Source organism: Tachysurus fulvidraco, chromosome 26 (genome assembly GCF_022655615.1).
Source record: "Tachysurus fulvidraco isolate hzauxx_2018 chromosome 26, HZAU_PFXX_2.0, whole genome shotgun sequence".
Lineage (NCBI taxonomy): Eukaryota > Metazoa > Chordata > Actinopteri > Siluriformes > Bagridae > Tachysurus > Tachysurus fulvidraco.
The window spans coordinates 8,205,095-8,229,485 of NC_062543.1; the positions used below are offsets into that span (position 1 = coordinate 8,205,095).

The 24,391-nt window shown below is 40.3% G+C and overlaps 2 protein-coding genes across 4 annotated transcripts in view; one reads left to right on the plus strand and one right to left on the minus strand.

Moving 5' to 3' along the window:
• The window catches only part of usp2b (ubiquitin specific peptidase 2b), a 36,348-nt gene extending 27,936 nt beyond the window's left edge, over window positions 1–8,412 (plus strand). For all 3 annotated transcript variants that reach the window (XM_027165345.2, XM_027165344.2, XM_027165346.2), the window contains 11 exons: window positions 3,098–3,148; window positions 3,276–3,399; window positions 4,314–4,425; window positions 4,617–4,727; window positions 5,704–5,768; window positions 5,854–5,957; window positions 6,095–6,172; window positions 6,364–6,442; window positions 6,580–6,687; window positions 6,872–6,992; window positions 7,144–8,412. In XM_027165345.2, the coding sequence (XP_027021146.1) occupies window positions 3,098–3,148; window positions 3,276–3,399; window positions 4,314–4,425; window positions 4,617–4,727; window positions 5,704–5,768; window positions 5,854–5,957; window positions 6,095–6,172; window positions 6,364–6,442; window positions 6,580–6,687; window positions 6,872–6,992; window positions 7,144–7,228 (1,038 nt within the window). In that variant the 3' untranslated portion in view covers window positions 7,229–8,412. The remainder of the gene's footprint in view (window positions 1–3,097; window positions 3,149–3,275; window positions 3,400–4,313; window positions 4,426–4,616; window positions 4,728–5,703; window positions 5,769–5,853; window positions 5,958–6,094; window positions 6,173–6,363; window positions 6,443–6,579; window positions 6,688–6,871; window positions 6,993–7,143) is intronic.
• Window positions 8,413–18,442: 10,030 nt separating this feature from the next.
• LOC113655069 (cell wall protein RTB1-like) lies at window positions 18,443–21,689 on the minus strand. Its single transcript, XM_027165351.2, has 4 exons — window positions 21,593–21,689; window positions 21,231–21,294; window positions 20,090–20,533; window positions 18,443–19,301 (listed from the first exon to the last, which is right to left on the minus strand). The coding sequence occupies exons 2-4, from the start codon at window positions 21,271–21,273 to the stop codon at window positions 19,255–19,257; spliced, it is 534 nt and encodes a 177-aa protein (XP_027021152.2). The 5' UTR covers window positions 21,274–21,294; window positions 21,593–21,689; the 3' UTR covers window positions 18,443–19,254.
• Between the last annotated feature and the right edge of the window lie 2,702 nt (window positions 21,690–24,391).

Consider the following 24,391-nt stretch of genomic DNA (forward strand, 5'->3'; position numbering starts at 1 on the left):
CTTTTGGACTTGTTAATGGATAATGAACAAAGATGACAGGAGTGCAGACTTATTCTTTTTTTTCTGGAGTTCTCCTAAATGGTATAGTTTATATTTTCTCTGCTTTAACACACCTTACTCACTTCATCAGTTCGTTGGCAGGCCTTTTAAAAGGTTTATATGTGCTAGAGTAGGGATTTTAAAGGACCTGGACTCTATGGGAAATTGCAGTTTGTACTTGGAGAATGTGGAATGAAATAATGTGCACAGAACTATTTAATTGGGAACAGCAGCCCATATGCTGTGTTCCAGATCAGATAACATCCTACCCGAACAAGTATTATATTTGAAGGTCAGTTCACTTCGTGAGTTTGACTTTGTCTGTGCACACGGACACTGCAGAAATAAGCAGGACATGCTTGCAGGTGTTTGATCCTCGATTTCGGGAGTCTTATCAGCATTCCGGCTTACAAAAACCTGACTTGTCGTGGCTGTTGTTATAAAAAACATTTCATTTTACATAAAAACCTGAGCTGTGTTCCAGTATTCTTGCAGCTATGAGAGCATGCTGTTACATAATCCGGATGATTCGGTGGGCAGCTGAGAGGCCCACTTCTGGAGGATTGTGCGTTATTAGTCAGGCCCTTTCTATAGCTATAGTAGTCATTTGCTTTCTGCTCACCCAGGCACACTGTACATGTCCATATAGCAATCTGTCCAGGAAAAGTCCTCTTTTTATTACTATATCACTGTGGGCCTTGCATTAGAAACACCAGTTGGACGGGCGCACTGTAGCAGCCATGGACATGTTTAAGCGTTTGGCCTCATGCTCACTTGGCTCAGTGCGTCTTGGATAGAAAGTGATGCCGCTTGGCACCGTAAGCCCTCTTTAGACTGCATGTGACGACATGTTGTATAATCTCAGGTTAAGGACACAATGTTCTTCCGTACCGTCTTTCAACACTTGCCAACCAATTTGCATAGAGCCCTCAGCTTTGAAGATTAAGACCAATCGGTTTCCACGCTACTCTGTTGCCTCCCAATGAGCGACTACAGCAATGCACCCTCCCAGTGGCGGTGTCAACAGGCTGCTCCTGGGTTTAACCCTCTGTCATAGCACTGGCAGCACGAGAGTCCATGGTCTCGTGCATTCATACATATACAGTATAGAAAAAAAAATTTGAGACACTCTTATCCACCCATATACTGTATTAGTGTCTTTGTGGGGTGTTTCTATTGTTAGCCTTACCACTAACTTTAACTTCAGTGTCCAAAACAAAACCCTTTTGCAACTTTTATTTATTTATTTTTTGGTTATTCTAAATGAATGCCACATTATTCACTCTTCAGGATGAAAATTGTCACGTATTCCTGTGATCATCAGGACATTTGGTCTAAATACATGCTGGTACACTCCTCCACCTTGGTGTGATGAAGAGAAAAACCTCGTCGTCCAGTTTGGGTGTAGGAGGGTGTTTGGGTGTGGGAGGGAGTTTGGGCGCAGTAGCCAGAGGCGCTCGTACGAGGCATCTGATTATTGTGGAGGTGTGAGAGGCTCGAGCTGTTGCTGTTGATTGCTTGGAGTGACTCAGTTGCATGACTAAACCCATCAGGGTCAAACAGAATCCTACACATTACGCTCAGTTTTTTTTTTATTCAGTTCAAACAAGCTGAAGGTCCATTTAACAGGTTAATGATACACTATTATACTATTTAGGACAGTGTTCATTGTTTTTGGTTTAATTTGTTCATGTGTAAGTGTGAGAAACTTTTCCACCTTTGCCTAGTCCTTTGTAATAGGTCATGAATATGGTTTAGCATTAGATGTTCAACAGTGGAAAATGCAGGTATCAGGAAGGTGCTGTGTATACCTAGAACTGGCCATGAGTAGTGCCCTAACCTGTTGTTTTTCACTGGACTGGAACTATACCTGGAAAACTGCTGTAATTCCAGACATGATCTCAGATAAGCATGAAACGGATGGTTTTGGGTGAACTGTACAGATTTACGCTGTGATGGTCCATTAAACTGTACTGTAACATTTTTAATCCAAGTGAATATTGACCTCTAAACAAATACACAGTGCAGCGATCCAATTAGAAATGTCTTCGTAGTCGTGCATTGAATAAGTAGGTACAACAAGCAGAAAAAGTTCAGAAAAAATCACCCTACGCCCCATTGACCTTCTGAGAAAGCAAATGTTTTTATTTGCAGGCTGGGTTTAGATTTTAAGCGCTTCAGAGTGACACACCTTGACGGTACTATAGTTTGAACAATCTGGCTGATCTAGAAGGATCAAATAGCAGGCATAATTGACAGTGTTTTTAAAACCATGAACAGACAGGCATGTGAAAACAATGGAGAGAAAATAATGATGCTAAACAGTTGATGCCAATTTCATCTTAGAAGCAAGAACTGACACTGTAGCATCTCCATAGCCCGTGAAAGTCTTTGTGCATGTGTGTGTTTTCTGCGAGCTGTCAGAATCTCCAGAGAAAACGCAGCAAGCTTCGCCCCCATAGCTACCGTGATATCGGCACAGCCGTACTTTTACCGTGCTCTAATCCTCCATTTAATAAACAGTTTGTTGTTTTTGTTGCCACGCATGTTGTAATGCGGCAGATGGAGCCTGTTTGTTTAGGAGAAGTGATGACCAGCGGGGGTCTCTCTTCATATCTGCCCACATGCTGTTTGGAGGAATCAAAGCTCACAGCTCACACACACAGGCTGTCTCCAGCATCAGTGTCCATCACCATTACAGCATGCTCTACTGCCATTGAATTCATATGAAAAGCTGTTTACCTTATGAAATGTATCCAGCAGTTTTACTGATCACTCCTGGATTTTTTTTTTTTCTTTTTAAGGCAAAATAGCAAAAGAATCGTGCAGCCATCAGGATCCTCTTGTAATATGAGCTTCACCTTTTTATTCAGTAGTGCAGAATCTTTAACCACTGAGATCTTTAACCACTTTTGGCCTCTTCTGAGCACTCAGTGGTACAAATGTACCGTAGCTTTATTGTTAGAACATATATATTCTGGCTGGAACGTGTTTTTGTGGTTGCCTTAACTTGCCTAATAATCCTCCTCGCCATTTCTTTGTGTCCTTACTCCCATAGAACTCTAAGAATGCTCAGGGACTCGTAGGCTTAAGGAACCTGGGGAACACGGTAAGTACTCGACACAAACACATACATTACTGTATACATAGCTGTATAAATTACCACTCAAAGGTTAACGTAGAAAATATTTATTAACGCATTGATTATTTATGACATGGACTCACTGTTTCCACAGTGCTTCATGAACTCCATTCTGCAGTGTCTGAGTAACACACACGACCTGCGTGACTACTGTCTGCGCAACACACACCGGACCGACCTCAACATCAACTGCAGGGCCAAGGCGGCTCTAATGGAGGGTATGTTCACATCCAGCTGCGTTAAACTCAGATAACAGCATCAGTTAGGGGAAGGGAATTTTTCAGGTTTGCAGGATTAGATTTAAATTCATGCCATGTCTTTATTTGTACCAAACTGAACCAAATTCTATATACCTACAACCATATACTGTAGGTTCTACATGATTCTTTGTTGTTTTTGCCTATGTTGAGATTTTAGAGATACGTTCACACACACACACACACACACACACACACACACACACACACACACACACACACACACACAGTTATGGACACTTATTTTGAGTCAGTAGCATGTTTTAGAGAGGTGGGAGGAAGCCGGAGAACCTCAGAAGGGACGTATGTGAACACAGGGAGATTATTAAAAACACTCATTTCTATTTCTATTCTATTTTATCTACTTCATATTTCTCTTTAAAATGTCAGCATGCAGTCTGATTTATATAACGCTCTAGATGCAGAATTGGGTTGCGAGAGTATTCAAATACTAACTGAATTTACATTCTAAGAGGAGATGCCACCTCCATGTGGTCTTTAATAATTTAGAATCATTACACAATTGTCAGACTGTATATTTATAATCACACCCTTCAGTGTCACCCAAATGACGACGAAGGTCTCTTTTGAGCCAAGTTTCTTCCTCTTCCATCTAAGGGAGTTTTTCCTTGCCACAGTCACACCATTAACCTCAGGCTTAAACAATGGGTATAAATACAAACAAATTTAACTATAAGTCTAATATTTATCTTTAATTATATTAATCTTTGTATAATATTACTATAACATATTATAGGTTTTGTATTATGTTTCTTATGTTCTGTAAGTCTGCTTTGAGACAATGTCCATTGTTAAATGTGCTACGCAAATCAATTTGAATTGAATTTACATAATATTCATATGTGCATTTTCAGAGTTTGCCAAGCTCACTCAGACACTGTGGACATCAGCGAGCAACGAAGCAATCAGCCCGTCCGACTTCAAGACTCAGATTCAGAAGTACGCTCCACGCTTCATGGGCTACAAGTAAGTATCTACTCTTTAAATAGGACACGTCAGAGCGTGCTAATTAGCCTTGCTATAGTCCCTATGTCTTCAGCTGAATGTTTTATGAACCAAGTGAAATATTAGACTCCACCAATCCATCTGATAGTACAAAGTGTTCGATTTCCTTGCTTCTCCTTTCTCATATTTTGCTCTCTCTGTGGCGGTCACAGTCAGCAAGATGCTCAGGAGTTCCTGCGCTTCCTCCTGGATGGGCTGCATAACGAAGTGAACCGAGGCTCACTGAGGCCCAGAGCCACCATGGAGGACTTCGACCACCTCTCGTAAGCACACACTTAAGATTTCCAACACTCTGTGTGGTTCTCAAAGTGAGGTCCCCAGGGGTCATGAACCAGTAATAGGGTCTCCTTGCCGTAATGCTAGAATATTTGGGTTGTTTTCATAAGATGAATCTTTATTGAGGAGGTCCAAAGAATTTGACCGTTAAAGAGTTTTCTGTCTTCAAAAGTCTGATCTAAAGTGTGGTTCAAAAGGCCAGATCTATGTGGGAACAGTGATTTTATTATTACTACTTTATTATTTCTCACAGAATTATAAAAGTGGAGATTAGTGTCTCAATTTAGTAGCAGATTTAGTACACAGTATGAAACGTTAGTAATATGTAGCTGGAGCTCCATAGACCAGCAATATAAATACCCAGTCTTAAGTGGATGAAATCTCTGCTTTAGCTGAAGCAAAATTCTCTTTGAAGTGATTTGAAGCTAGGTAACTGTTTGCTAACATACACACACACACACACACACACACACACACACACACACACACAAAAAGCAAAAGACTTATTTGAGGTTAGATAAACACAATGACAGGACATACCTTCAGTGAAATTGTTTACTGAGAAACAATATTGGTTGCTAACACACTAGCACTAGCTTGCTAGCAGACTTGCCTAGCAATAGCTCTGTACTGGTTGTGTTTAGGTGAACGGTTGTTAGCAAATTGCAAGTCATTTCAACATGCCTTTTAATGAATCTTTATTGTTTGTTTATTTGTTTATTTTAACAAATTGCAAATATTATTCACAATAAATACAAGTCTGATCATAAGGGATGGAAATTCTGCAGTATAGGTGTCACTGTCTACAAACAGTCTAAGAATCTTGCTGTTAAATGGACTATAGGTACTGACTGTAGCCTTGAGGTTACGCTAATTGTTTTTGTGTGTGTGTGTGTGTGTGTGTGTGTGTGTGTGTGTGTGTGTGTGTGTGTGTGTGTGTGTGTGTGTGTGTTAATATATCAGGGATGACGAGAAAGCCAAGAGAATGTGGAACAAGTACCTGGAGAAAGAAGACAGCAAAGTAGTTGGTAAGTGTGAATAACATTGTGCGTGTCTCTGTCTGTCTGTCTGTGTGTTAGATTGTTAATGTTCACTTTGTTCTTTTCCCACAAGATCTGTTTGTTGGCCAGCTGAAGAGTTCATTGACCTGCAGTGAGTGTGGCTTCTGCTCCACTGTATTCGATCCATTCTGGGATCTGTCTTTACCTATTGCCAAGGTGAACACACACACACACACACACACACACACACACACACACACACACACACACACACAAGCACGTACACAAAACACAAACAGGTCAGAGTTCCCTGTGACTGAGTGTGTCTTAACTCTACTGTCTTACTTCTGTAGAGCTCTGGAGAGGTGATGTTGATTGACTGCCTTCGGCTTTTCACTAAGGAAGACGTACTGGATGGAAACGAGAAGCCGGTAAGTGTTTGTACATACTGTGTGTGTGTTATTCTAATCACTCTTAGTCTTAATTTTATATATTTGTTCAAAAATCCATTTTATTTTAATGTGTTGTTAAATAGAAAAATATATAAAAAAACACTTGTACAAAATAGTCTCTCTCTCTCTCTCTCTCTCTCGCTCTCGTGCTCTCTTGCTCTTGCTCTCAGACATGCCAAAGGTGTAAAGCCAGAAGGAAATGCACAAAAAAATTCACCATTCAGAAGTTCCCCAAAATCCTGGTGCTTCGTATCCTTTCAAAAAGTCATGTTGCCTGGCAACCTATCACCAATTCTGCAAATAATTTAACATAAGTGTGTATATATATAACATTATATGCACGCACCCATATGCGTCGGTATGTCCTTAACTCTCCTTTCGTTCAGATCTCAAGCGATTCTCTGAGGCTCGCCTGAAAACCGCCAAACTCTCTACTTTCGTCAACTTTCCCATCAAAGAGCTGGACCTGTGTGAGTTTGCGTCAGACAACAGCAGTACGTATAGCATCCAGTCATCCTTTTATACATTTCAACACATTTTAGTTAAATTGAGCAGCACCATTTTTACAGTAATCAACAACAGTATAAAGAGAGAATCTGATATACCTCAGGAAGCCCAGTACAGTGTATTTAATCTCTTGTCTTTCACTTTTCTTTCTCTTTCCTTTCATTTGTCTAGTGCACGCCGTCTATAACCTGTATGCAGTGTCTAATCACACAGGCACCACACTGGGTGGCCATTACACAGCATACTGCCGCAACCCTTCCACAGGAGAGTGGTACTCATACAATGACTCCAGGTAACTCACAGAAAGGTGCTTGGATGTTGCACATGCTAGTACGTGCTGTTAGTCAGGAGGTCCACATTGTTCCAAAGCCCTGTTCATCTTTAAGATATTATATAAATCTATACTCCGTTTTAAATATGCCGTTTTTCTTTCTTGTTTTTAGGGTCAGCCCCATGTCCTCCAGCCAAGTGCGTAGCAGTGATGCTTACGTGTTGTTCTACGAGCTTGCAAACTCCTCACGATTGTAATCCTGCCTCAACTCCACCCTATAAAGGATTCTTGAGGCTAAAACCTGCCCTGGACTTCAGACAAAACCTCAGAATCACCTGTGCTTTCAGCCACAGCCTGAGGTTGTTTTTAAGATCTTGGAAGTTCTTAGAAGCCTGGGACATGAGTTCAGATATAAACAAGCTCCATATAAGGGCTTCCTCATCCTGTATTCCACTGGATTTAGAGTGCTGCTGCTAAACGGATGGGGATGAAACACTCCTTGTCAAAAGGAAGAAAGAAAAAGAAGAAAAAGAATCTGGATCACTACCTCTCAATGAGCAGGACCGTGTGTGTGTGTGTGTGTGTGTGTGTGTGTGTGTGTGTGTGTGTGTGTGTGTGTGTGTGTGTGTGAGAGAGAGAGAGAAGCTGGATGTCAAAGAACTATGCACTGTGTACCTGGAGCTCTTTGTTCCTCTACCGTCAGTCATCGCAACTGCATGAAGTTTAATTTATTTCTGTATTTTTTTGTTTTTCATTTTGAGACTCTGGATCTAAATATGGGTCAAAGCAATTAGTGGTTCATGGAAGGATCATATTCTAGTCTTCACTTTTTCCACACAAATAATTTGACATGCTTGGTATCTATAGTCTTGCACTGGTCTAAGCCTAAAGGGGATTACATTATCATCAGCATCTGGCCTGTTCATAATTACTGGCTTTTATACTATATCTCATACCGTGTATTGGACATAGTTTTGGGAGGAGATTTATGGAAAAGATTGTTTGTGAGATTGACATCCTGTCATCAAACATTTGGGGTACATGAAATGTTTTATACTTGTATTTGAGCTATTTTTCTATTTAACAGATGAGATTAGTCGCCCCCTGGTGGATCTCATCTTTTCAACGCAGGCTTTATTTTATTTATTGACCACAGGATTCACTTTCATGGAAAACAACTTTTACAGCACAAGGAGCCACCTGGTGTATCTGCGCATTGTCTGTACCAGATAGTGTGTGTGTCTGTCTATGTGTGTGATGCAGATGGTGTGATATTTTATTTATGAAGTACATGTTATGAATGTGTATGTGTGAGAGTCATCATTTGACTAAAACAGAATGAGTCCTTCCTGTCCATTGGGCTCCACCTGTAAACTACTTTTGGCTTTTTAAAAGCCAGATAGATGTACATAGATGAATAAATTAACCTGTTTGACCATAACAAGCATATTTGTCTCTTTTTTATTATTCTTATTATTGTGTTACATTGGATCTTTTTTGGAGTTTCTGTAAGAAAGATTCCTCCTCGTACTCACCCGCGTCTCTTTACCTCCGCAAACAATAGGAGCGCTCCGGAGCACTGAGAGAACAAACCACACAAGTGAAATCAAATCTGGTTTATTCCAAACAGCTGCTCAAAGAACTGAGCGACAGAACAGAATATGTACGCAATGAAATACAGTAAGCTATGGTGTATGAGATAAGGTGGAGGCCAAGTTTTGTCAACATAGATAGGGGTATGCTAGAATGCTGCTTCCTCACAACTCTTATCCAAGCATTGAAGGTCAGAAAGCCTGTACAAGAGCAAAGAGAAACTGAGTGTCCTGCGAGTAATCTCACAAGCAGGTCAACCTATCTTGTCTTTTCATCCGGTCAAGACCACTAAAAGGACAGGATAGACTCAAATCAAGAACATTAAATCAGAAGAGGTGAAGATGACATATAACATATAACACAGAAATACAATTTTACATGACAGAGATTTCCTCGTTTTCTATTCCCTTAAGATTATGGTTACGTTATCAGCAAGCCTTACCATCCTGCTTATGTTTGCAGAAACACAGGGTACAAAAACAAGAAAACAAGAACATACTTTTCACAGGTCAGCATGACCATGCGGGGGGGGGGGGGGGCACATTCATTTCGACATATAGAAATTTAGAAAGAAAATGAAATAAGCACAAAAATCACGGGGGGGGGGGGGGGATCCACTGGTGGCTCTTTTAAGGTGAATACTACGAGAAGGACCCTGATGAAATAAGGACAGAAAACTGGGTGTAAGCACATACCCCTCCCCACTCGCTAGGTAAATATAAATACACAAATTTCCCACAAACCCAATACCAATCGTGTTTCCAGGTGGTGCCATCTATACCGGGGTGTATTATAGAGCAACTAGTGGAGTTATGTGATCCCAGGGGGCAGGCAACATAAGTGGCATTACAATTTTTATCTGTTAAATTTCCTAGAGATACGACCCCCTCCCTCTTCACACACACACTATACTGATGATTCGGGCCATTGAGGGCTTGGAAAGTGCTAAGAAAGGCGTTCTTTCAGAGATACATTTTTAGGGTGTTACACAGGGCATGAATACAAAGAGATTTATCTGTGTTATTCTCACACCCGCGAGAACCGGTGTAGTTAAGAAACTCTTCATGCACATTATTCATCATATTTTTAGAGGCATTAGAAGCGACACAAACATCAGAAATACAGACATAGGCCATGGCAGTAAGAGTGTCCTGTATAGTATTGTTACGAGGTCTTAGAGTGGTGGCGGTTGTTGATGTCGGGAAGACTTGACACACGTAGCATGACTCGTCAGTATGCTGTCGAGCTGTCCAATTCGCGAACTGCCAGAAGGTATTATCGTGGATGAACTTGGACGGGAATCCCTGTCCCAAGCGCGACGAGCAGTAGTAGAAGTAGAACAGCCATACTGGTCACTGGCTGTGTTTCCTGATTCCAGTAGAGGTAGTCTTCTGTCCCCTAACGGCTTCCTCGTGCACCGTTTGCACCGTGGCAGATGTCCGAACAGGCGGCACAGGAGAGTCTGCGGGGTCACCACGCCGTTTCGCTCAATGATGTCAGCCTTTCGCAGAGAGATGTGTGTCGTCACCTGGAGCTCACCAACAACCCCCTCTTTGTAGATCAGCCAATCCTTCTATTTGGATGCTGGGAAGAGGGGACCCCTGAAAAGGTCGTCAGCTGTTGCCTCAAATTTCTGAAACACAAACACTGTTTAGACAGACTTTTCACTTATGATTCTTCTTTCAAACCCGTGCCTGGTTTTAGACAGGAGGCGTGGATCCACTGTGGAAAAAGATTGGTTAACACAGCAGTGCGAGTCACAGCGACTATTTCTGCAGGTCCACTATACGGGGTCTCACCCAAAGGCATGCCTTATTTTTCCAAATTTCTGACCAAGACACGATCTCCCACCTTAAAAGGGTGAGTATTGCCAATTGGAATTTGGGGTTGTTTTGAATTTACCCGCGCCCAATACTCGTTGAGCTTCTGAATTAACCCTGCAGAGTACTCGCTGAGGTGTACATCAAGGTCCCCCGTTCCCAATGCCTGTTTGCCTCTTCGCCAAGGTTGGGGAAATGGTCTCCCCATCACGAGCTCATAGGGAGACAGGTGATCCAAAGCCACTTTTGCGGTCATTCTCATATCTGCTAAGACGAGTGGCAGTGCGTGTAGCCAATTTTTAGAACCGGACGTGTGCATTGCTTTACGAATTTTGTCTTTTATTGTGTGATTGGCTCGCTCCACCATACTTGATGACTGTGGATGGTAAGGAATGTGGAAATGCCAATTGATCTTTAACTCTTCACACAGAAGCTGAGTGACTTTAGATGTAAATGGAGTTCCCTTGTCAGAATCAATTCCTACAGGGATGCCATATCTAGGAATTATTTCAGTAGTTAGCTTCTGTACCACCACTCTAGCATTTTCCTTACTACATGGGAAGGCTTCTACCCATCTGGAGAACTTATCAACCATTACCAAAAGATATCTGAAAGGACCCTGCCTAGGCATGTGTGTGAAATCGATCTGCCATTCTTGAAAGGGAGTGTCAGGTGTGGGAAGGTGTTTATGTGTGGCACCTGATTTTGAAATGTTATTCTGTGCGCATATTAAACATCCGTCTAATATTCTATTCACGTCTGTGTGTAAGCGGAAAATACAAAAAACCTCAGATAAGTACTGTAACACCCCTCTTCGTCCGCGATGAGTGGGGCCATGAAACTTGCGGACGAGAAAAGGAGTACAATGTCATGGTTGGCAGACACGGCCCTTGTTATCTAGAATAACATAGGAATCAGTCACACCCTGACTAGTCCAAAATTCACGGTCAGCAGGCGAAGCTGAAGCCTGCAGCGAAGGGAGATCCATGTCAGGTAGAACAGCACTGATCATGGTGTTAACAGAGACCATGGCTGGAGATAGATTTGGGGGAAGTGGGCGTGAAGCCGCAGCCTGTTTAGCCATTCGGTCAGCGAAACTGTTCCCTCTCACTTCATCGGTGTCACCAGAGGAATGCGCCCTAGTTTTAACAATGGCCACAGAACGAGGCAGATGACAGGCGGTGATTAAATCCTGCACTAACGAGGCATGGGAGATAGGCTTGCCGTCAGCTGCAGTGAACCCACGAGATTGCCAGATGCGGCCAAAATCATGAGCTACTCCGAAGGCATAACGAGAGTCAGTGTAAATAGTGACGTCAGCGTCCTCAGCGAGAAAACAGGCACGAGTGAGAGCGAAGAGTTCAGCTGCCAGCGCAGAGGAGAAAGGGAGAGAAAAAGATTCAAGGACCGTGTTAGTAACCGACAAACAGCATAGCCACAAAGATAAACACCATCACTAGGTTTGGAGCAAGAGCCAGCTACAAAGATGACATCACCTGTCTATAGGGGAACGGAGGAGAGGTCAGGGCGAATGCTAGTGGCATTGACTATTTCAGTAAGGCAATCATGATCAGAGTCACCCATACAATCATCCTGTGCATTAAGAAGGCGCCGCAGGGCATGCGCTACAATGTCAAGAGAGGATGATGGACGTACAGTTAAATGCTCAGTGGCCAATAATACGGTCTCATATCCTGAACGACACTGGGATGACATGTGCTGTGTGTTTAAATTGCGTAAAATTTGCGTTACCTGATGTGAGGTGTGTAAGATCAAAGGATGAGATAAAACGATCTTTTCAGCATCAGTTACCATCAGAGCACAGGCGGCAACAGCACGTAAACAGGCAGGCAAACCCTGAGCCACAGTGTCGAGGGATTTAGAAAGAAACGCACAAGGTCGCATGCCTCCCCCATGTTCCTGGGCCAGCACCCCAGAGGCTGTTCCTGGCTGAGTCGCAACATACAGGTGGAAAGGGAGGCTATAGTTGGGGAGTCCCAGAGTAGGAGCTGTACACAGGGCCCGTTTCAAGGCCTCAAAAGCAGCCTGCATTTCTGGAGTCCATGAGAGAGGTGCGGATGAAGGATCACCGCAGCACGCAGACATTTTCATATAGAGAGCAGTCTGGGATCCACTGGCGGCAGTAGTTGATGAGGCCGAGGAAGGCCTGTAAAGCCTGTTTAGTGGCAGGCCGCTGAGTGTCCATGATAACTTGTATTCGTTCAGCAGTTAACTTCCTTGAGCCCTGAGAGAGTTCATAGCCCAGGTAGCGGACAGTCTTCTTTTTTACTTGGACACCTTAAAACCTTTCTCAGCAAGGTGTGTGAGTAGAGCCAGGGTCGCTGCTTGGCAGGTGTCATAATCGGCCGCAGCCACCAGGAGGTCATCTGCATATTGTAAGACCACTGAGTCTGGGGGAAGGCAGAGGCTTGACAGGGCGTTCTTGACCGTGGTCGAGAAGACCGCGGAGGAATGGAACCCTGTGGCAACCTGGTCCACGTATACTGCTGTCCCCTGTGTGTGAAGGCAAAGAGTGACTGTGTGTCTTTCCCTACAGAACATTAAAGAAAGCAGAACAAAGGTCAATCACAGAAAAGACTCTATGTGCACATGGAATAGAGGCTATAATTGAGGATACATCAGGGACAATTGGAGCAACAGGAATAATAAGTTCGTTTATTTTACTCAGATCTTGGGTGAATCTCCAAGAGCCATCTGGTTTTGGAACAGGATTGACAGTATTAGACAGATAGGAGTATTGTATGGGCTAACACATGGCGTTGCCACCCCCTGCTGTAAAAGAGAATAAAGAATAACGTCAATTCCAGCGGCTTTCTCATGAGACAGAGGATACTGTTTAATATACACAGGTGTAAGGTGTTTAATTCTGGAAAGCAGGAAACGCAGGAAACGCAGCCCACGTCATCCTTGTGTTCCGCCCACAAAGAAGAAGGAACAGACTCTAGAGCGGGAGAGAGAGCAGGGAGAGAACAGACAGCGTTAACTGCAGCAGCGATATGTGGAAGTACACAGTCAGAGAGAGCAAGAATATCTGGAACAGAGGTATCGAGATTTTGTACAGACATGTGGGAACCTCTAAAAGCTATAGAGAGTCCCAGGAGACTCATAAGATCACAGCCAAGGAGGTTAAAGGTCGAGCTCCATTCCTCCTAAATCTTGCCACACCTGGCTAAATCGAGTCCAAAACACGGAGGTGGACTCTCCCTTTTCCTGCTTACAGTTAGTAACCTGAGAGAGATCACGATTAGCATGTTTAATATTAAGCAGATATTTAGTGATCTGCCGACGCAATTGGTCTAAAGCGTCTTTATTATCCTTACAAAAATATGTGGAAACAACTTGAGTTTGAGTTCTTCTCAAACTCTCCTTCCTCCTATTTTGTTATATTTACTACTTCATCATTCTGAGGTTTTAACACAGGAACTTGTTCAATTAGTTTCTCTTCATCATACTGGTCGCCTAATTTATTCTGGAGAATAAATCGATAATCTGCTCCTGTAAGCTGACAGTTACGATAACTCTTAATTAGCATATCCACAAAATGTAATGGTTATCTGGCGAGGTAGGCCGATTAGAGGCCAACGGGACCTTTTTTCTTTTTCTTTTCTTTAGAATAAGGTGGCGGTTCAACACTCCCACTGTCGATCTCTCGTACCCTCAAAATCATGCGGTATGCGGAGGCTAAATAACCAGGATCAAAAGTACCATCACGTGGGTATGGTGGAATCTGAGGATCAAACATGTCTTACCTGATCGAGAGTATCACGTCGGGGTATAACCTTCTTGGCCTTCCCAAACGAAGCCAAGGATAAATATCCCGTCAAAATGGGATAACTTCTTCCTAGTAATCCTGCCGACCAGGTAGTCAATCAAACATGTCTTACCTGATCGAGAGTATCACGTCGGGGTCACCAAACTGTAAGAAAGATTCCTCCTTGTACTCACCCGCTTCTCTTTACCTCCACAAACAATAGGAGCGCTCCGGAGCACTGAGAGAACAAACCACACGAGTGAAATCAAATCTGGTTTATTCCAAACAGCTGCTCAAAGAACTGAGCGACAGAACAGAATATGTACGCAATGAAATACAGTAAGCTATGGTGTATGAGATAAGGTGGAGGCCAAGTTTTGTCAACATAGATAGGGGTATGCTAGAATGCTGCTTCCTCACAACTCTTATCCAAGCATTGAATGTCAGAAAGCCTGTACATGAGTAAAGAGAAACTGAGTGTCCTGCGAGTAATCTCACAAGCAGGTCAACCTATCTTGTCTTTTCATCCGGTCAAGACCACTAAAAGGACAGGATAGACTCAAATCAAGAACATTAAATCAGAAGAGGTGAAGATGACATATAACATATAACACAGAAATACAATTATGCATGACAGAGATTTCCTAGTTTTCTATTCCCTTAAGATTATGGTTACGTTATCAGCAAGCCTTACCATCCTGCTTATGTTTGCAGAAACACAGGGTACAAAAACACTTATCACAGGTCAGCATGACCATGGTGGGGTGGGGTGGGGTGGGGGGCACACATTCATTTCGACATAGAAAGAGAAATGTAGAAAGAAAATGAAATAAGCACAAAAATTAATTACCATAAAGAAAATTCATTTTAACAGTTTCTGTTTCTACTTTTGGCTTTTCCTGTTAGGGGTCGCCACAGCGAATCATCTGTTTCCACCTAACTGTCCTCGTCATCCTCTACTCTCACACTTATTATCTTCATGTCCTCTTTCAACACATCCATATATCTCCTTATCTCCTCTTTGGCCTTCCTCTTGACCTCTTACCTGGCAGGTCCAACATCCTTCTACCAATATAACCATCTCCCTGCTCTGTACATGTCCAAACCATCTCAATCTAGCCTCTCTGACCTTGTCCCCAAAACAGCCGACCTGAGCTGTCCGTCTGATGTGCTCGTTCCTAATTCTGTCCATCCTTGTCAACATCCTCATCTCTGCTACCTCCATCTCTGCCTCATGTCTTTTCCTTACTGCTACAGTCTCTACCCCATACAGCATAGCTGGTCTCACTACTGTTTTATACACCTTTCCTTTGATTCATGCTGACACTCTTCTCTCACACGACACTCCTGACACTTTTTCCCACCCACTCCAACCTGCCTGTACTCGCCTCTTCACCCCATTTTCCACACTCCCCGTCCCCAAATCCTTAAACTCCTGCACCTTCTTGACCTAGGCCATCTGTAACCTCACTGTTCTACTTTCCTGCCTCTCGTTCATACACATGTATTCTGTCTCACTACAACTGACTTTCATTCCTCTTCTTTCCAAAGCAGACCTCTCCCTTTTCAGGTGTTCCTCCACCTGCTCCCTACTCTCACTACAGATCACAATGTCATCCGCAAACATCATTGTCTATGGAGATTCCTGTCTGACTTCATCTGTCAACCTGTCCATCACCACAGCAAACAAATAGGGACTCAAAGCTGATCCTTGATGTATCCCCAGCTCCACCTTGAACTCCTCTGTCTGACCTACAGCACATCTCACTGCTGTCATACTCGTCACATACATATCTTGAACTACTTTGATGCACTTCTCTGCCACTCCTGACATACTCATAGAGTACCATAGCTCCTCTCTCGACACCTTGTCATAAGCTTTCTCTAAATCGACAAAGACTCCGTGCAGCTCCTTCTGACCATCTCTGTACTTCTCCATTAACATTCTCAGAGCAAAAATTGCATTAGTTCTTTTTCAGCGCATGAAGCCATACTGCTAATCACATTTATTCACTTCCTTTCTTATCCTAGCTTCCACTACTCTTTCCCACAGCTCCGTTGTATGGCTCATCAACTTTATACCTCTGTATCCTTCTTGGTTTAATTTTTTTTTTAATAAATATCTATAATCTCAGAGCTACTTTACTAAGGATAAATAACCACAATGTACACCACAATCATTAAATGGTAATCATACCTATATTTGAGAATAAATGTAAAAGTAGTACTGACCACAAATGACTTTAGATGTCAATTAGATTATTTTCTATTCTATTTTCTATTTGTCAGACTGTATATTTCTAATCACAATATATGAGGATGAGGATGAAGATGAGGATGAGGTTCCCCTTTGAGTCCGGTTCCTCTCAAGGTTTCTTCCTCTTCCATCTAAGGGAGTTTTTCCTCACCTCAGTCACCTCAGACTTGCTCATTGGGGATAAATACAAACACATTTAAATATAACATAAATATATCTAACGTTAATCTTAAATTTTGTATGATATTAATCTTTATATTCTTTATAATAACCTTTTGTCTTCTATGTTTATGTTCTGTAAAGCTGCTTTGAGACAACGTCAGTTGTAAAAAGTGCCATACAAATCAATTTGAATTGAATTGAATTGATAAAACTGTATTAAATTCTATTATCTTGTGTCAATAGTTTAATTTTTATTATGTTTTTACATATTCCTTAATTTGCAGTTTGATTTGGATATTACCTGGGTGAATAATGTAGATTTGAGAGTAAATGAACAACAGAGAGATATTTTAACCGAAACAAATAAGCCTCCATTTACTTGTTTGGAAGAAAGTAATCATCTTTTTTTTTTTTTTACTGCGTTTAATGAAAAAGGGAGGAATGAAAATACATAAGTCTGCTTGTAGGTTCATTGTTGTTCACTAACCCTAGCTTTGTTACAATGTGGTCAGTTCATTTACATTTAGGCATCAAACAGATTTTAAATAATATCATGTATGTATGAATATAATCCCCTAATATAAATATATTATCTGTTATAAAACTGTTATAAGCTCTATAAACTGATAAGGGTGTAGCAGGCACAGCGGACTTCTATTATATGATAAGTCCCCTGTGCCTGCTACACCCTTAACAGTCATCTTTCCTTGGGAAATGTTTACCTTGGTAAAGTTTATGGATAGACCCACCTGAGGAGATTACATGCAATGTAAAATAAACCCAGTAAAGTGAACCCAGCCTCATACCGCTCTCACGCTTGATGTAACTGATCATTGCAGCACTGTCTGAGTGAAGCACAACATGGAGATACATAAGATCTGGTAAAAATAATTGAAGTGCAGATGAACCGCCTACAGTTCTAGCTGGTTGATTAAACTCATAGCTCAGGAGGTCTCACGTCCATTCTATCTATATGTTGTGCCACATTACCTCCCAGGCTCTAAAGGAAGCTGCTGAAAGTGGACCAATTTGATTAGAAATACTTTGCATCTCCAGCCAGTTATAGCATGTGACAATCTTGCTGAGATAAGGACACAGCTTTGGTGTTTTGGTCTTTACCATTATGTATCCTTGCATCCTACACAAGGAGTACTACACATGAGAACCTGGCTAAAACTGATTGGCAATCATTTGGTCTAAACATGTGAGTCTAACTTCACACCAATTAACCGTGCATCCTGCTTGAGTGTTAAGGAGCTCTTTTTTTAGTTCACTGTGAGACCAAGTGCTGCAATGTGTGTCAGAAGGGTGGGGCATGTCCTGGTCCTGACTTACCAAGTGTGAGGGCACTAAGGATCCAGTCAGAGGACAAGGCTACTTGCATACATCCTACATTGCATACATACAAGATTATTCATAAATGACAACCTTTTCTTAACCATTAAAACAAGGGCTTGAGGTTCTTTTGGACTTTGTATTTGTCAATTTAAATGGACCAAGATTCAGGGTGAGAGTTTTTGTTTGTATGTGTAAAACTGAAAAACAAACACACACACACACACACACACACACACACACACACACACACACACACACACACACACACACACACACACACACACACACACACTTTTTGTTTGAATGCCTGATGTCAGCTCATCACAGGGCACCATGCACACACATTTTCACACTCGTTGTGGCATAGACGCAAGTGGACAGTGACAGTGTGAAGAGGTAACCCACAGGAACACGAGAAGGACGTGCAAAACCCCAAACAGACAGTAACTTAAGCTCAGGATTGAACTGAAAGGCAGAAATTGTCTTTAGGGAATGTGATATGAAAGAAAATGTCACTCAGGCCTAGTGGTTTGATATTTCATAGATCACTTTAATGTTTTGAAATAAAATATATTTTAATATAATCTAGTTTATTCTAGTCTTTACTCATCAGAATAGAATACAAAACGAATTTGCAAATGATCTGTTTAACAACAAAGCAGAAACACAGTCTCTGCAGAACAACAAAGCACAAACAGCAGTTGATGATTTTACACTTTTACACATTTAGAAAGATGCTTTTTTTGTCTACTCTTCTCTCACACCATTTTTATGAATGACAAATGACCGTATAGACACTTGTTCACACACACACACACACACACACACACACACACACACACACACACACACACACACACACACACACACACACACACACACACACACACACACACCCCTGTTATTTCCTGGTGTAATCTACAGTATGTGGTTCCTGTAATGATGCACCTACAGCTGGTACCTGTTTACAGAGCGATGGGTAAAGTGGCATGTCGTAAACTGTTGTTTGAGCTTGACATCGATCAGGAGAACAAGAATGATAAGTAAACAAAAGAAAAGAAAAGGATAATGAACATTGAAACTGAGAAATTGTATATACACTTATATGTGTGTGTGTGTATATATACATATATATTATGTCACACTGTGTTACAGATATAATTCATTTCTAAAGTCTATTGTTATATATTTCAATATTTCATTTAAAAGGTGTCTATCACTGCATGGCAACTGCAGATCATCAAACAGAACTTGCATAAATCTGTCACTGTTCTGGGAAAGAACAGCTAGTCAACTGGCCTGAGCATGTTCCAGGTGTCAAACACATAGAAGTGAGAGAGTTTAGCCCAGTTTCCCACTGAACTTCAGACCAGCATAAATACCTCCACCTACAGACAGACAGACAAACAGACAGACAGACAGAAATGGTTGTCTCTTGATGATCACAAAACATAATCCACAATTTGATATGGTCTTGATGTTAATGAATGACTTAATTACTGAACTTTTGCCCTCTGTGGCTTCTGTTTTATGTCTCTGCTTTCGTCATTTTTTTATATATTTATATGTACAGTGCAGTATGTATCATTGTTTGAACAGATTATTTTGGGTACAAGGAAGTTGGAAGGTTCACCAGTTATAAAGTTATTTATGAAGAAGCTAAACACAGATAAGCAGTGTGCTTTTATTATCCATCCATATACTTATCCTACACAGGATAGAAAGGAGCCTTGAGTCTATCCCAGGGACACATTCATGTGCTATGGACAATTAGATTCTTTTATTATTATATTATGTATATTTTAAATGTAAGTTCAAATTTATATTTCACAAAAGTATAATTATTGTCTATAATGTCTCTCTCTATGTAGCTAGACATGTTCATTTTGTACATTTGTCTATCTAGAATTATTCTTCATTAAATTCATATATTTGAATGAAATGCATGCATCATATGTTTGTAATATTTTGTGCTCCATCAGTATTACATGTACAGCACTTAAATGCTATACTTATGTAACTGTATGTAGAATAAAATAGAAGGGTTTATTTTGTCATATCTACATTACAGCAGAGTCAAATTCCTTCGCTTTTACATATCGCGCACGTGTGTGTGTGTGTGTGTGTGTGTGTGTGTGTGTGTGTGTGTGTGTGTTTGTGTGTTCCAGTTGCTTACCCAGCACAGCCACCCCAGCAATGGTGCCTATGGCTACTCCTGCTGTTTCTCCTGGAGTTAAACCTTCCTGTTTGCCACTTGAGCCTTCATCAGGGGGGGTGGTCTGGGGCGTCTCTGTACTTTGGTCTACAGAGGTCGATTCTAAAGTGGAATCTGTGTGTGTTGTAGACTCAGGGGTAGTTTCAGGTACAGAACTTTCAGGTACAGTAGTTTCAGGTACAGAACTTTCAGGTACAGTAGTTTCAGGTACAGAACTTTCAGGTACAGTAGTTTCAGGTACAGTACTTTCAGGTACAGTACTTTCAGGTACAGTAGCTTCAGGTACACTAGTTTCAGGTACAGTAGCTGCAACAGTGGGCGATGTGCTTTCTAATGTAGAACTTTCGGGTTTTGGAGAAAGTACTGTAGTTATAGGATCAACAGTGGAACCTGTTCCATGTAGAACTGTTGAAAGTGACAGAAACAAGATGATAAAAGTCAGACTTTTGCTATGTGACTTTAGAACATGATATTAACAGAAATACATTTGTTTTGTTGAGAATTTGTGCAATTTAAACACTTTACTTTTAACCAAATAACTCACAAAAATGCTGCTAAAGGCAGTGTATCTGTTAACAACTTATTTGTCGTGAGTTTTTTTTTTTTATTGGATCTGCATTTCACTAAAACTTGACATTTTCTTGCTATTTAATATTTTCTGATAAATTTGCTTTTGAAATCAATAATTATAAAATGATTTAGACAAAGTTGGCACCACTTTTACAGGCAGAATTTTAAACAAGCTAAGTTCATCACATTTAATCTCTCACACTACTGTACCATCTACTTATGGTCAAACCCGATTAATTTCTTGGAAAAATTGTGACACAATATGACTAATTTTGTGACTTATCCTGTAGCATACGATACCATGTATAGTGGTACATGGTTTTATACTTGTGTGTTAAATATTTTCACATTAGTATTGAACTTTCTTTGTCTGGAGTTATTTTAAGCCTGCCAGCTTTTGTAATAATTAATTAATTTAATGGCAATTTTAATAATTGACTGAAAGGTAGACAGCAATAATTGGCACAGGAAGACAGCAAATATCACTCTCTTCATTTTCCTCTTGTATATCACATTATAATTACTCTCGTACCTGCTTCTAGCAGAATTAAAATGATGTACAGGCTTCTAGCCATAGCTCAGTTAGATGTGATGCTCTAAAATGGGCATAAAAAGAATAAAGTAGTTAAAAAAATAATCAAGAAATAAACACACATTAATATTGCATTATATCTACATAGAAATAATGGTTAAATGTTAAAAAGGCAAGTTAAATATTAATGTGTCTTCTCCATTAAAGGAAGTATATTTCTTTTAAACGTTTATTATAAAAAGTTAAAAAATACTCCACACACAATTTTTTAAGTGCATAATAGAAGCAAAATTCAGAAAACTCTGTAATGTATCATGAAAATCAGACAAATGAAAAAGTAATAATGAAATTTTACAATTTACCTTTTATTCAGGTAGATGTGCAGAACTTCTCTGTTCCAGATTGCTTCTGTTATGTGTTAAGTTTGACCCCTTCTGTCCTTTTTTATACCCTAACATCACCATGGCAACTTCCTTAATAGCCATCTATAAAGTAGGCATGTCACAAATGCGTTTATGACAGAGGCACAATATAAAGGTCATAATGGTTTTTTTTTCTAAGAAGCCTCCGTATCAGTACAAAGCAGGAAACAGGAGAGAAATGAAACCCAGGTTATGAAACAGGAGAGAAAGCAACCCAGTATTACAGCAAAAAAAAAGTGTTCGTAGTACCTTATATATGATAAATCTCTCACAAACACATCATATTACAGTGAGAGGGATAAAACTTTTGGTTTTCTTAATGAATAAACTTTATATACTATTACACACATAATAGCTTTTTACTTATTTAAATATCATTGAATATATACATATATATATTTTTATATAAGATAAGACACACTTTCCAACCAAAATTGCTAAAGGAAAACACTGTGCCAAAGGATGGAGGAATTCTGTTTTTTGGGTTGCTCGTCTGTCTGTGAAAGATCCTCATTTGAATGATATATGTATATCCAGAGCGAGTGCTTGACTGTTGTATTTGTACAACAAATGATCGTTGTAATGTCAACAGATGAACTGGTTTCATTTAGGAATTGATCTACAGAGGGTCAAGGTCACACTGAATTTGATTTCTTCAGTAGCTTCCTCTCTGTTTGAAGTATATTAGTAAATTAGTAACACAAAGGATAAAGCTAGTTGCAGAAGCATCCCCAGGTTTAGTCGTCAAATGAAAATGATTGATAACTTTTGTTCGGATCTTTATAGGCATTTCTCAAAAATATTTCACAATAAACATCAAATACTGCTCCAAACATGAGATGCATTGAGAAACCATTAAAAAAACAAAAAGTTGCAGGATGACCTGAAAGCACTAGGAACAACAATTACATAGAGAAGTGCACTGAAATCAGTACGGTTCCTTCATCCCACATAAAACTACTCCGTTAAAAGAGGAAGCACTTATAATACTGTTCATATTCATTCAGAGCAAATCAGAACTGTTGAGAAACATCATGCTCTGTTCAAACTAAAAATAGAACTCTTTGGCAATAATTCAATTTGTCATGTCTGGAGAAAGACGGGTGAGAGCAATATGATATGAGCCTCTGCTTCTCTGCAAATGGTACTAGGGTTTAAAGGAAACATGAATATAACATGGTACTCAATCTCATCAGCCAATAATCTGAGTCATAAGAGAGGAACAAGACAACACCCACAAATAAACAGCGGAAACTATTTATGAAGGTCTGGCAATGGCCTAAGCAATTTCCTGACTTAAATTATATGTAGTTTATCATAGGGACCCTCATAATCTCTGGAAATTTAAGTTCATTTTGATAAAAATGGCCCATAACTGAACAATAATGCTACAAAAAGCAATTCTTTCTTAATCTCAAAGCCGTAATTACCATTCGTAGTGTTGCAACATAAGACCTCATTTTATTCAATTGTCACATCTGAAGACTTCATTATCAACCATGTTTAAACATATCTTTCTTATGAAAACAATGAATACATAAAGTCAAAAATCATTATTTGTGTAACTTTCAATTTGTGTAACTTGTCTATTTGTGCATTAGAATTATATCAAATACAGAAACAATTATATCAAAATATATTATACCTTCATTGTATAATATTATACCCTCATTGTATATCAAACTTTCACTAAACTGCTAACTTTCTATGGAGTGTCTTTGTATCATAAGCTAATTTATCTAATAATACATAACCTATCTAATAAAACATCAAGACTCTTTATTGTTCTAGCACCAAAGTGGTGAAATGAACCTTGCCCAGATGTCCAAACAGCTAGGTTTTCAAACAACATCTTCCTGAAATAATTAATCTAGCTCTTATTTCCCTGTTTGTTTTTAAAATGAAAAGAAAGCTATCATTTCTCCAAACAGAGGTTAGGATGATGGCATACGTGTGTGTGTGTGTGTGTGTGTGTGTGTGTGTGTGTGTGTGTGTGTGTGTGTGTGTGTGTGTGTGTGTGTGTGTGTGTGTGTGTGTGTGTGTGTAAAACTGAAAATGGCAAACTGAAAATTTCATGCTGTATTTAGGTCTCTTTACAAAAACACTGAGGAGGTTCACAGCTGTGTGGATAAAAACTTGTGCAATCATGACTAACTGTAAATAATTATGTCGAACGACTGGCCACCCCACCATACTTATGGCAGCAAGTCACTGTACCAGAGGTTTTTTAGAATTGCGTATAAAGACAGTATGTCCAGCTACAGACAGGCTCTAAAAGCTGCTAGGGCTGAGCACCTGAGCAAACTCATAGAAAATAACCAGAACAATCCCAGGTTTTTATTTAGCACAGTGGCTACATTAACAAACAAACAAAAACAGAAATCTGAACACACTATTCCATCACAGTTCAGTAGTGAGGACTTCACTGATAAAATTGAAAGTATCAGGAACAAAACTGTTGATGTTTAACCCCTGACAACATCTTGTGACCCAGTCTCACCTAAAGCTCTACACTCACAACTACAGTGCTTTACATGTACGGGACAGATAGAGCTAGATAAACTTATTACTACAGCTAAACCAACAACTTGTTTACTAGATCCCATTCCAACTAAATTACTAAAAGGTGTTACATAAAGCTGGTGAGCCTCTTCTTAATATTATTAATTCCTCGCTATCTTTGGGTTATATCCCTAAATCTTTCAAGTTGGCAGTTATGAGGCCACTCATCAAGAAACC

Coding starts and splice junctions, on each gene's coding strand:
- LOC113655069 (XM_027165351.2), bottom strand. CDS start 21,273: ATGGCTAGAAGCCTGTACATCATTTTAATTCTGCTAGAAGCAG. Junction 20,534..21,230: donor TTTAATTCTGCTAGAAGCAG/GTACGAGAGTAA, acceptor CACTTTCAACAG/TTCTACATGGAACAGGTTCC. Junction 19,302..20,089: donor TGCTGGGGTGGCTGTGCTGG/GTAAGCAACTGG, acceptor GTCTGTCTGTAG/GTGGAGGTATTTATGCTGGT.